Raw genomic sequence first — 11,976 nt, 5'->3', positions numbered from 1 at the left:
TTTCATACACGCTTTGAACAACTGTGCAAGAATCACAAGGAGTTGGTTTGCGGGTGCAGCAAGAAGGCAAATGGAATTTTGTCCTTCATTGCCAGAGGGATGGAGTTTAAAAACAGCGAGGTTATGTTGCAGCTGTATAAGGTGCTGGTGAGGCCACACCTGGAGTTACTGTGTACAGTTTTGGTCTCCTTACTTGAGAAAGGATATACTGGCACTGGAGGGGGTGCAGAGGAGATTCACTCGATCGATTCCGGAGTTGAGAGGGTTGGCTTATGAGGAGAGACTGAGTAGACTGGGGCTATACTCATTTTAATTCAGAAGAATGAGGGGGATCTTATAGAAACATATAAGATTATGAAGGGAATAGATAAGATAGAAGCAGGGAGGTTGTTTCCACTGGCGGGTGAAACTAGAACTGGCCTCAAAATAAGGGGGAGCAGATTTAGGACTGAGTTGAGGAGGAACTTCTTCACACAAAGGGTTGTGAATCTGTGGAATTCCCTGCCCTGTGAAGCAGTTGAGGCTACCTCATTGAATGTTTTTAAGGCAAGGATAGATAGATTTTTGAACGGTAAAGGAATTAAGGGTTATGGTGAGCGGGCGGGTAAGTGGAGCTGAGTTCACGAAAAGATCAGCCATGATCTTATTGAATGGCGGAGCAGGCTCGAGGGGCCAGATGGCCAACTCCTGCTCCTAGTTCCTATTGGGGTTTTTTCAGGCTGTTCCCCCATTAAGGGGCTCCCCCTCTTGCTTTATTCCACAGTTTAGTTAATTTAGTTTAATTTGTTTAACTAAAAATAGTGGCAGGGTCGATGCGGAGAGTTTGTTTGCCCCCTGTGGGAGAGTCCAGGAACAGAGGGGTCATCTCAGAGTAAGGGGGGGTCGTCCATTGAAAACAGAGATGTGGAGGAATTTCCTCTCTGAGAGGTGAGTGTGTGGAATTCTTAACCGCAGAGGGCTGTAGAGGGACAGTGCGGCACTCCCTCAGCACTGACCCTCCCACAGTGCCGCGCTCCCTCAGCACTGACCCTCCCACAGTGCCGCGCTCCCTCAGCACTGACCCTCCCACAGTGCGGCACTCCCTCAGCACTGACCCTCCCACAGTGCGGCGCTCCCTCAGCACTGACCCTCCCACAGTGCCGCGCTCCCTCAGCACTGACCCTCCCACAGTGCGGCACTCCCTCAGCACTGACCCTCCCACAGTGCGGCGCTCCCTCAGCACTGACCCTCCCACAGTGCGGCGCTCCCTCAGCACTGACCCTCCCACAGTGCGGCACTCCCTCAGCACTGACCCTCCCACAGTGCGGCGCTCCCTCAGCACTGACCCTCCCACAGTGCGGCACTCCCTCAGCACTGACCCTCCGACAGTGCCGCGCTCCCTCAGCACTCACCCTCCCACAGTGCGGCGCTCTCTCAGCACTGACCCTCCCACAGTGTGGCGCACCCTCAGCACTGACCCTCCCACAGTGCGGCGCTCCCTCAGCACTGACCCTCCCACAGTGCGGCGCTCCCTCAGCACTGACCCTTCCACAGTGCAGCGCTCCCTCAGCACTGACCCTCCCACAGTGCGGCGCTCCCTCAGCACTGACCCTCTGACAGTGCGGCACTCCCTCAGCAGTGACCCTCCCACAGTGCGGCGCTCCCTCAGCACTGACCCTCCCACAGTGCCGCGTTCCCTCAGCACTGACCCTCCCACAGTGCGGCACTCCCTCAGCACTGACCCTCCCACAGTATGGCACTCCCTCAGCACTGACCCTCCCACAGCGTGGCGCTCCCTCAGCACTGACCCTCTGACAGTGCGGCACTCCCTCAGCACTGACCCTCCCACAGTGCGGCACTCCCTCAGCACTGACCCTCCCACAGTGCGGCACTCCCTCAGCACCCTCCCACAGTGCAGCACTCCCTCAGCACCCTCCGACAGTGCGGCACTCCCTCAGTACTGACCCTCCCACAGTGCGGCGCTCCCTCAGCACTGACCCTCCCACAGTATGGCACTCCCTCAGCACTGACCCTCCCACAGTGCAGCACTCCCTCAGCACCCTCCGACAGTGCGGCACTCCCTCAGTACTGACCCTCCCACAGTGCGGCGCTCCCTCAGCACTGACCCTCCCACAGCGTGGCGCTCCCTCAGCACTGACCCTCCCACAGTGCGGCACTCCCTCAGTACTGACCCTCCCACAGTGCGGCGCTCCCTCAGCACTGACCCTCCGACACTGCGGCACTCCCTCAGCACTGACCCTCCCACAGTGCGGCACTCCCTCAGCACCCTCCCACAGTGCGGCACTCCCTCAGCACCCTCCGACAGTGTGGCACTCCCTCAGTACTGACCCTCCCACAGTGCGGCACTCCCTCAGCACTGACCCTCTGACAGTGCGGCACTCCCTCAGCACTGACCCTCCCACAGTGAGGCACTCCCTCAGCACTGACCCTCCCACAGTACGGCTCTCCCTCAGCACTGACCCTCCCACAGTGCGGGCGCTCCCTCAGCACTGACCCTCCCACAGTGCGGCGCTCCCTCAGCACTGACCCTCCCACAGTGCGGCTCTCCCTCAGCACTGACCCTCCCACAGCGCAGCACTCCCTCAGCGCCGGCCCGGGACGTATCTGGCTAAATTTTACGTTCAAGTTTCTCCTGGAAGTGATTCGAACCGAAGAACTTTGGACTCTGGAGAGGAGTTCTACCCACTGGGCCGTGCGTTGAACAATGCTCTCGGCTGCCGGCCTCGGAAGAGCAAATGAGAAACTTGTTCCTCTTGAACAATCATCGTAGAACTTTATTGTACTGCTGCCAACATGGTAAATCCTGAGGTCAGTTTACACGTCAAATAATCGCAACCCTATCGAGGCAAAATCAATTCAAATGGCATCAAATATCTGCTCAGTCCAACCTAAAGGGGAACTCTGTTTTTCAAGGGGAGAGGGCGAAAGTTCAGATGGAGATTAAACTCCTTCTTTGCTGTTCAAACATAAATCTTCCCACACAGATTTATCCCAGATGGATCTGGTGTTGGACGCACCAATCGGCCTCCAAAGCAAAAAACGTACGTTTTCCCTCAGGCTTTTCAGGGCCTAAGGAAGGCCTCCCACGGCCAATGATAGCCGCCATTGCTGTGGTAACCGTGGCCACCCATTGGCGTCGCCTCATAAACTGAGTGAGGCCACCGCCGTCAGTCAACGGGAGAGGGCCTTTGCTTGACGTGGGTTCAACGGGAAAGAGCTGCTCATTGGTCCTTGGAAAATTCACGGACCTGGAGGTCACGGGCGAGATTTCCCAACTCCATGCCCACGCCCAGCCCGCCTCTTCCGTTACTGATCCCGGAATTGGGCGATGGTGGGGGGGCCAAGAATTGATCGACACACTGTGAACGCAATTGGCCAACAGAAGGGTCAATTTCTTCCCCGATTGGTCAAGAGATGGTGGGGGTGGAGGGGAGAGAGGTGGACAAATGGCGGGGTGGAAGGTCACATGATTGCAGTCGCCCCCAGCAACAGGCCTGGCCTGAGTTGGCACTTTGAGGCCTACATTACTCGGTTGAGCCTGAGGTAAACTCTCAACTGCACCTACACTCCCCTCTCTCCCTCCCTCATCCCGCTTGGCATCAAACAGAGTGCGTGTTCCGGTCAACACTGAGGGGGACATAAATCCGGAGCAGAAAAAGCAAGATAAAGGTGAGGCCTCAGGCCTAGATCGTAGGACAGGCCTTGCCTCATCATGGATGGGCAGAGGTCACAGCAGGGGTCAACGGGTTAGTCAACATCTGGTTCTTGTGATTAAGTTCACCACATAAACCGACACCCCCGCTCCACCCCACGCCGCAGAAAGAAAACAATTCTCAAGAGGATTCCTGTCATCAAATTCAAAAATTGCGCCCCAACGCGGGCAAGTTCAAAGGTTCGCGGCGGGAGGATCCACAGACTTGCGTCCTGTTCCAGCGATTGGTCGGTCCCGCTCCTCCCACAGGGTCACGCCGTCGCAAGAGCAGATCTTTTTCGGATTCTGGAAGAGTCCAGCAGAGCGAGCTATAATTCCACAGGACAACCTTCATGGGAGAATGGAGAGAGCAAGGGAAAAGAGATCAGGTACAGCACCGGGTTAGATACAGAGTAAAGCTCCCTCTACACTGGCCCCATCAAACACTCCCAGGACAGGTACAGCACGGGGTTAGATACAGAGTAAAGCTCCCTCTACACTGTCCCCCATCAAACACTCCCAGGACAGGTACAGCACGGGGTTAGATACAGAGTAAAGCTCCCTCTACACTGTCCCCCATCAAACACTCCCAGGACAGGTACAGCACGGGGTTAGATACAGAGTAAAGCTCCCTCTACACTGTCCCCCCATCAAACACTCCCAGGACAGGTACAGCACGGGGTTAGATACAGAGTAAAGCTCCCTCTACACTGTTCCCCATCAAACACTCCCAGGACAGGTACAACACGGGGTTAGATACAGAGTAAAGCTCCCTCTACACTGTCCCCATCAAACACTCCCAGGACAGGTACAGCACGGGGTTAGATACAGAGTAAAGCTCCCTCTACACTGTCCCCCATCAAACACTCCCAGGACAGGTACAGCACGGGGTTAGATACAGAGTAAAGCTCCCTCTACACTGTCCCCCCATCAAACACTCCCAGGACAGGTACAGCACGGGGTTAGATACAGAGTAAAGCTCCCTCTACACTGTCCCCCATCAAACACTCCCAGGACAGGTACAGCACGGGGTTAGATCCAGAGTAAAGCTCCCTCTACACTGTCCCCCCATCAAACACTCCCAGGACAGGTACAGCACGGGGTTAGATACAGAGTAAAGCTCCCTCTACACTGTCCCCATCAAACACTCCCAGGACAGGTACAGCACGGGGTTAGATACAGAGTAAAGCTCCCTCTACACTGTCCCCCATCAAACACTCCCAGGACAGGTACAGCACGGGGTTAGATACAGAGTAAAGCTCCCTCTACACTGTCCCCCATCAAACACTCCCAGGACAGGTACAGCATGGGGTTAGATCCAGAGTAAAGCTCCCTCTACACTGTCCCCATCAAACACTCCCAGGACAGGTACAGCACGGAGTTAGATACAGAGTAAAGCTCCCTCTACACTGTCCCCCATCAAACACTCCCAGGACAGGTACAGCACGGGGTTAGATACAGAGTAAAGCTCCCTCTACACTGTCCCCCATCAAACACTCCCAGGACAGGTACAGCACAGGGTTAGATACAGAGTAAAGCTCTCTCTACACTGTCCCCATCAAACACTCCCAGGACAGGTACAGCACGGGGTTAGATACAGAGTAAAGCTCCCTCTACACTGTCCCCCATCAAACACTCCCAGGGCAGGTACAGCACGGGGTTAGATACAGAGTAAAGCTCCCTCTACACTGTCCCCCATCAAACACTCCCAGGACAGGTACAGCACGGGGTTAGATACAGAGTAAAGCTCCCTCTACACTGTCCCCCATCAAACACTCCCAGGACAGGTACAGCACAGGGTTAGATACAGAGTAAAGCTCTCTCTACACTGTCCCCCATCAAACACTCCCAGGACAGGTACAGTACGGGGTTAGATACAGAGTAAAGCTTCCACTGTGCGTCGGTGGTGGAGGGAGTGAGTGTTTGTGGTTAGCGTGTCGATCGAGCGGGGCTGCTTTGTCCTGGATGGTGTCGAGCTTCTCGAGTGTTGTTGGGAGCCGCACTCATCCAGGCAAGTGGGGGGTATTCCATCACACTCCTGACTTGTGTCCTTGTAGATGGTGGACAGGCTTTGGGGGGAGTCAGGAGGTGAGTTACTCGCCGCAGGATTCCCAGTGGACAGGCTTTGGGGAGAGTCAGGAGGTGAGTTACTCTCCGCAGGATTCCCAGTGGACAGGCTTTGGAAGGAGTCGGGAGGTGAGTTACTCTCCGCAGGATTCCCAGCCTCTGACCTGCTCTTTGTGTCACACTTTGCTCCATATCCCTCAATACACTTGGCCAACAGTCTACCCAACGATCTGAAGGCCTAGTTGACCCCCAACACCCAAACCCCTTGCTGTGAAGAATTGCTTCTTGACCTATGCCCTGTCTCCCATTTTAAAGGTTACAACCTCTGGTACAGGACTTAACCCCTGCCTCCCAACCCCCACTGGAGGAAACAGTTTCTCTCTATCGACCCCGAGGGAATCTATGTCATATTTTAAATTGGGTGACCCTCCAAGGTCAACTCAATCCTCGGAAATTAACCCTCGAAGCCCCTCCAACAGATAAGACCATAAGACATAGGAGCAGAATGAGGCCACTCGGCCCATCGAGTCTGCTCCGCCATTCAATCATGGCTGATATTTTTCTCATCCCCATTCTCCTGCCTTTTCCCCATAACCCCTGATCCATCAAGAACCTATCCATCTCTGTCTTAAAGACACTCAATGACCCGGCCTCCACAGCCTTCTGCGGCAAAGAGTTCCACACATTCACCACTCTCTGGCTGAAGAAATTCCTCCTCATCTCTGTTTTAAAGGATCGTCCCTTTAGCCTGAGGTTGTGCCCTGTGGTTCTAGTTTTTCCTACTAGTGGAAACATCCTCTCCACATCCATGGCAGCCCCGGCAGCTCGACTGCGATGAGGAGCTCGCAGGGAATCAGACGGGGTAGGGAGGTATATCCCGCTGTCAGTCCTAGCCTGGCCCTATCCCCACCATGCGCCCAGGTACAGCAGGCAGCAAAGAAGGTTAACGGCATGTTGGCCTTCATAGCGAGAGGATTTGAGTACAGGGATAGGGATGTTTTGCTGCAATTGTACAGGGCGTTGGTGAGGCCACACCTGGAGTATTGTGTGCAGTTTTGGTCCCCTTATCTGAGGAAGGATGTCCTTGCTATAGAGGGAGCGCAGCGAAGGTTTACCAGGCTGATTCCTGGGATGGCAGGTCTGTCATATGAGGAGAGACTAAGTGGGTGAGGATTATATTCACTGGAGTTTAGAAGAGTGAGAGGGGATCTTATAGAAACTTATAAAATTCTAACAGGGTTAGACAGGGTAGATTCAGAAAGAATGTTCCCGATGGTGGGGGGAGTCCAGAACTAGGGGGTGATAGTTTGAGGAGAAGGGGGTAAACCTTTTAGGACTGAGGTGAGGAGAAATTTCTTCACCCAGAGAGTGGTGGAATTCACTCCCACAGAAAGTAGTTGAGGCCAAAACGTTGTGTGATTTCAGGAAGAAATTAGATGTAGCTTAAATTTTATTTATTTATTAGTCACAAGTAAGGCTTACATTAACACCGCAATGAAGTTACTGTGAAAATCCCCTAGTCGCCCACACTCCGGCGCCTGTTCGGGTTACACTGAGGGAGAATTTAGCACCCTAACCAGCACGTCTTTTGGACTGTGGGAGGAAACCGGAGCGCCCAGAGGAAACCCACGCAGACACGGGGAGAACGTACAGACTCCACACAGACAGTGACCCAAGCCAGGAATCAAACCTGGGTCCCTGGAGCTGTGAGGCAGCAGTGCTAACCCACTGTGCCGCACTTGGGATCGAGGGATATGGGGGGGAAGGGGGAAATCAGGATATTGAATTCGATGATCAGCCATGATCAAAATGAATGGCGGAGCAGACTGGAAGGGCTGAATGGCCTCCTCCTGCTTCTAGTTTCTATGCTGTGTGCCTGTAGGTCACCACGGATGGCCCATGCATCCACGAGGGAGTCTGGTGCCAACTGGCCAGTCCTCAGCAGGCATGGTGGGTACAGAGAGGGATAGAGATGCCCCCGCCCCATCCCTCAAGGTGAGCCCGTCCACCAAACCCGACCTACCGGTCTCCCGAGTTGCCCGTGATTCGGGACAGAGGGTGGGCACCTCTGCCCAAGTCGTCCTCGCCGCCGTCAACCACCACCGAGCGACCAATAATCTCGCCGACCTGCAGAGGAGGGGAGGGGGGAGTGGATTTAGCGATGGACAGGATGGTGAAAGTGTCACGGCCACATTCCCTACCCGCCCCCACGTTGGGTCAACACCCCCAGTAACCAATGCACCCAACCATCAAACCTTCCTTCACCATGCATGCCCGGGTCATGGTGGTGGATCCAATTTCCCCCCCGGGCAGAGCGAGGGGAGGAGCCACGGAATGGGCAAAGGGAGAACTCAAGGTTATTTAGAATTATAGAGGGTTTACAGCACGGAAACAGGCCCTTCTGCCCAACTTGTCCATACAGCCCAGTTTTTAACCACTAAGCTAGTCCCAATTGCCCGCGTTTGGCCCATATCCCTCTATACCCATCTTACCCATGTAACTGTCTAAATGCTTTTTAAAAGACAAAATTGTACCCGCCTCTACTACTGCCTCTGGCAGCTTGTTCCAGACACTCACCACCCTCTGTGTGAAAAAATTGCCCCTCTGGACCCTTTTGTATCTCTCCCCTCTCACCTTAAACCTATGCCCTCTAGTTTTAGACTCCCCTACCTTTGGGAAAAGATATTGACTATCTAGCTGATCTGTGCCCCTCATTATTTTATAGACCTCTATAAGATCTTCCCTCAGCCTCCTACGCTCCAGAGAAAAAAGTCCCAGTCTATCCAGACTCTGCTTATATCTCAATCCATCAAATCCCGGTAGCATCCTAGTAAATCTCTTCTGCATTCTTTCTAGTTTAATAATATCCTTTCTATAATAGGGTGACCAGAATTGCACACAGTATTCCAAGTGTGGCCTTACCAATGTCTTGTACAACTTCAACAAGACGTCCCAACTCCTGTATTTCTCGAAGATCGGAGAACTGCGGATGCTGGAAATCCGAAATCTGAACATTTAATTGGCCAACTTTCCATGAAAGGTTCTGTCCTTTTAATCGTATCCCTTTGAGGAGTTGTATGCTTTGAGTTTGCAAAGCTGAGAGTAGGGCGGCACGGTGGCACAGTGGTTAGCGCTGCTGCCTCACAGCGCCAGGGACCCGGGTTCGATTCCCGGCTTGGGGGTCACTGTCTGTGTGGACTCTGCACATTCTCCTCGTGTCTGCGTGGGTTTCCTCCGGGTGCTCCGGTATCCACCCACAGTCCAAAGATGTGCGGGTTAGGTGGATTGGCCATGCTATATTATCCCTTAAGGAGATTAGCAGGGTAAATGCATGGGGATAGGGTCTGGTTGGGATTGTGGTCAGTGCAGACTCGATGGGCCGAATGGCCTCCTTCTGCACTGTAGGATTCTATGATGCATACAGTCATAAGAACATAAGAAATAGGAGCAGGAGTAGGCCATCTAGCCCCTCGAGCCTGCCCCGCCATTCAATAAGATCATGGCTGATCTGAAGTGGATCAGTTCCACTTACCCGCCTGATCCCTACAACCCCTAATTCCCTTACCGATCAGGAATCCATCGATCCGTGATTTAAACATATTCAGCGAGGTAGCCTCCACCACTTCAGTGGGCAGAGAATTCCAGAGATTCACCACCCTCTGAGAGAAGAAGTTCCTCCTCAACTCTGTCCTAAACTGACCCCCCTTTATTTTGAGGCTGTGCCCTCTAGTTCTAGTTTCCTTTCTAAGTGGAAAGAATCTCTCCATCTCTACCCTATCCAGCCCCTTCATTATCTTATAGGTCTCTATAAGATCCCCCCTCAGCCTTCTAAATTCCAACGAATACAAACCCAATCTGCTCAGTCTCTCCTCATAGTCAACACCCCTCATCTCTGGTATCAACCTGGTGAACCTTCTCTGCACTCCCTCCAAAGCCAATATATCCTTCCGCAAATAAGGGGACCAATACTGCACACAGTATTCCAGCTGCAGCCTCACCAATGCCCTGTACAGATGCAGCAAGACATCTCTGCTTTTATATTCTATCCCCCTTGCGATATAGGCCAACATCTCATTTGCCTTCTTGATCACCTGTCGCACCTGCAGACTGGGTTTTTTGCGTCTCATGCACAAGGACCCCCAGGTCCCTCTGCACAGCAGCATGTTGTAATTTCTTTCCATTTAGATAATAATCCAATTTGCTATTATTTCCTCCAAAGTGAATAACCTCGCATTTGTCAACGTTATACTCCATCTGCCAGATCCTCGCCCACTCACTCAGCCTGTCCAAATCTCTCTGCAGACCTTCTACGCCCTCCACACGATTCACTTTTCCACTTATCTTTGTGTCGTCAGTGGCAGAACCTTCAGGAACATTGACACACAGAGGGATCTGGGCGTACAGGTCCATGGATCCCTGAAAGTGGATAAGGTGCTCAAGGCGGCATATAGCATGGTTGCCTTCATCGGCCGGGGCATCGAGTATAAAAGTTGCCAGGTTACATTACAGCCGTATAAAACTTTAGTTAGGCTGCATTTGGAATACTGCATACAGCTCTGGTCGCCACACTGCTAGTGTGTAAGCTTTGGAGAGAGTGCAAAGGTTCATCAGGATTTTGCCTGTTCTTGAGGGTGTTGGTTATTAGGTTGGATAAACTGGGATTGTTTTCCCTGGAAAGACGGAGGCTGAGGGGAGGCCGGATAGAGGTCTACAAAATGATGAGATGATGTGGAGATAGAATCATAGAATCTCTGCAGTGCAGAAGGAGGCCATTTGGCCCATCAAGCCTGGTGTTGGACTGGGGTAAGCACAGTAAGAAGTCTCACAACACCAGGTTAAAGTCCAACAGAGACTCCCCCCCCCCCCCTTCCCACTTCCCCCCCCTCCAACGACCGGTTTGGCATCACCGTAGTGGGTCGGATCTCAAACAATGACGAGACAGAGTGCAGGAATGAGATAGAGAATCTGGTGAACTGGTGCGGCCACAATAATCTCTCCCTCAATGTCAACAAAACGAAGGAGATAGTCATCTTGCTGAGCAGAGCATATAAAAACTGCATTCATCGTGGACCCAAATGTATGGATTTAATTTTGGATGAGACTTTGTAGAAATGGAATTGTTATTTTTAATTTGACTTCAGGAAGCGTAAAGGAGAACATGCCCCTGTCTACATCAACGGGGATGAAGTAGAAAGGGTCGAGAGCTTCAGGTTTTTAGGTGCCCAGATCACCAACAGCCTGTCCTGGTCCCCCCCACGCCGACACTATAGTTAAGAGAGTCCCACCAACGCCTCTACTTTCTCAGGAGACTAAGGAAATTTGGCATGTCAGCTACGATTCTCACCAACTTTTACAGATGCACCATAGAAAGCATCCTTTCCGGGTGTATCACAGCTTGGTATGGGGCTCCTGCTCTGCTCAAGACCGCAAGGAACTACAAAAGGTCGTGAATGTAGCCCAATCCATCACGCAAACCAGCCTCCCATCCATTGACTCTGTCTACACTTCCCGCTGCCTCGGGGAAAAGCAGCCAGCAAAATCAAGGACCCCCACGCACCCCGGACATTCTCTCTTCCACCTTCTTCCGTCGGGAAAAAGATACAAAAGTCTGAGGTCACGTACCGACCGACTCAAGAACAGCTTCTTCCCTGCTGCTGTCAGACTTTTGAATGGACCTACCTCGCATTAAGCTGATCTTTCTCTACACCCTAGCTGTGACTGTAACACGACATTCTGCACTCTCTCCTTTCCTTCTCCCAGTGTATTCTACGGACAGCTCAGAGAGTCATAGAGCACAGAAAAGGCCCTTCATCCCATCGAGTCTGCACCGACAATAACGGTCACGATGTGTAGATGCCGGCGTTGGACTGGGGTAAACGCAATAAGTATCACTGACTTGTCTTCAGAAACCCATCTGGTTCACGAATGTCCTTTAGGGAAGGAAATCTGCCGTCCTTACCCAGCCTGGCCTACATGGGAATCTAAACCTGCCCCAGACACACCGCAATGTGGTCAGACTCTGTCCCGAGATGTCCCGAGGCATGGTACATTGGGGAAACTATGCAGACGTTGCGACAATGGATGAACGAACACCGCTCGACAATCACCAGGCAAGACTGTTCTCTTCCTGTGGGCGAACACTTCAGCGGTCACGGGCATTCGGCCTCTGATATTCGGGTAAGCGTTCTCCAAGGCGGCCTTCACGACAGCGCAGAGTC

The 11,976-nt window shown here is 52.8% G+C and overlaps 1 protein-coding gene across 1 annotated transcript in view; it reads right to left on the bottom strand.

Annotated features, from left to right (window-relative positions):
- Nucleotides 1-2,753: 2,753 nt before the first annotated feature.
- The window catches only part of ccs (copper chaperone for superoxide dismutase), a 30,930-nt gene continuing 21,707 nt past the window's right edge, over nt 2,754-11,976 (bottom strand). Inside the window, exons 7-8 of the mRNA XM_078202796.1 lie at nt 7,782-7,885; nt 2,754-4,040 (exon numbers count right to left, since the gene is read on the bottom strand). Of these exons, the coding sequence (XP_078058922.1) occupies nt 3,887-4,040; nt 7,782-7,885 (258 nt within the window). The 3' untranslated portion in view covers nt 2,754-3,886. The remainder of the gene's footprint in view (nt 4,041-7,781; nt 7,886-11,976) is intronic.

The sequence above is a fragment of the Mustelus asterias genome, unplaced genomic scaffold (genome assembly GCF_964213995.1).
Source record: "Mustelus asterias unplaced genomic scaffold, sMusAst1.hap1.1 HAP1_SCAFFOLD_97, whole genome shotgun sequence".
Classification (NCBI taxonomy): domain Eukaryota; kingdom Metazoa; phylum Chordata; class Chondrichthyes; order Carcharhiniformes; family Triakidae; genus Mustelus; species Mustelus asterias.
This window is presented reverse-complemented; position numbering and strand designations above follow the sequence as displayed.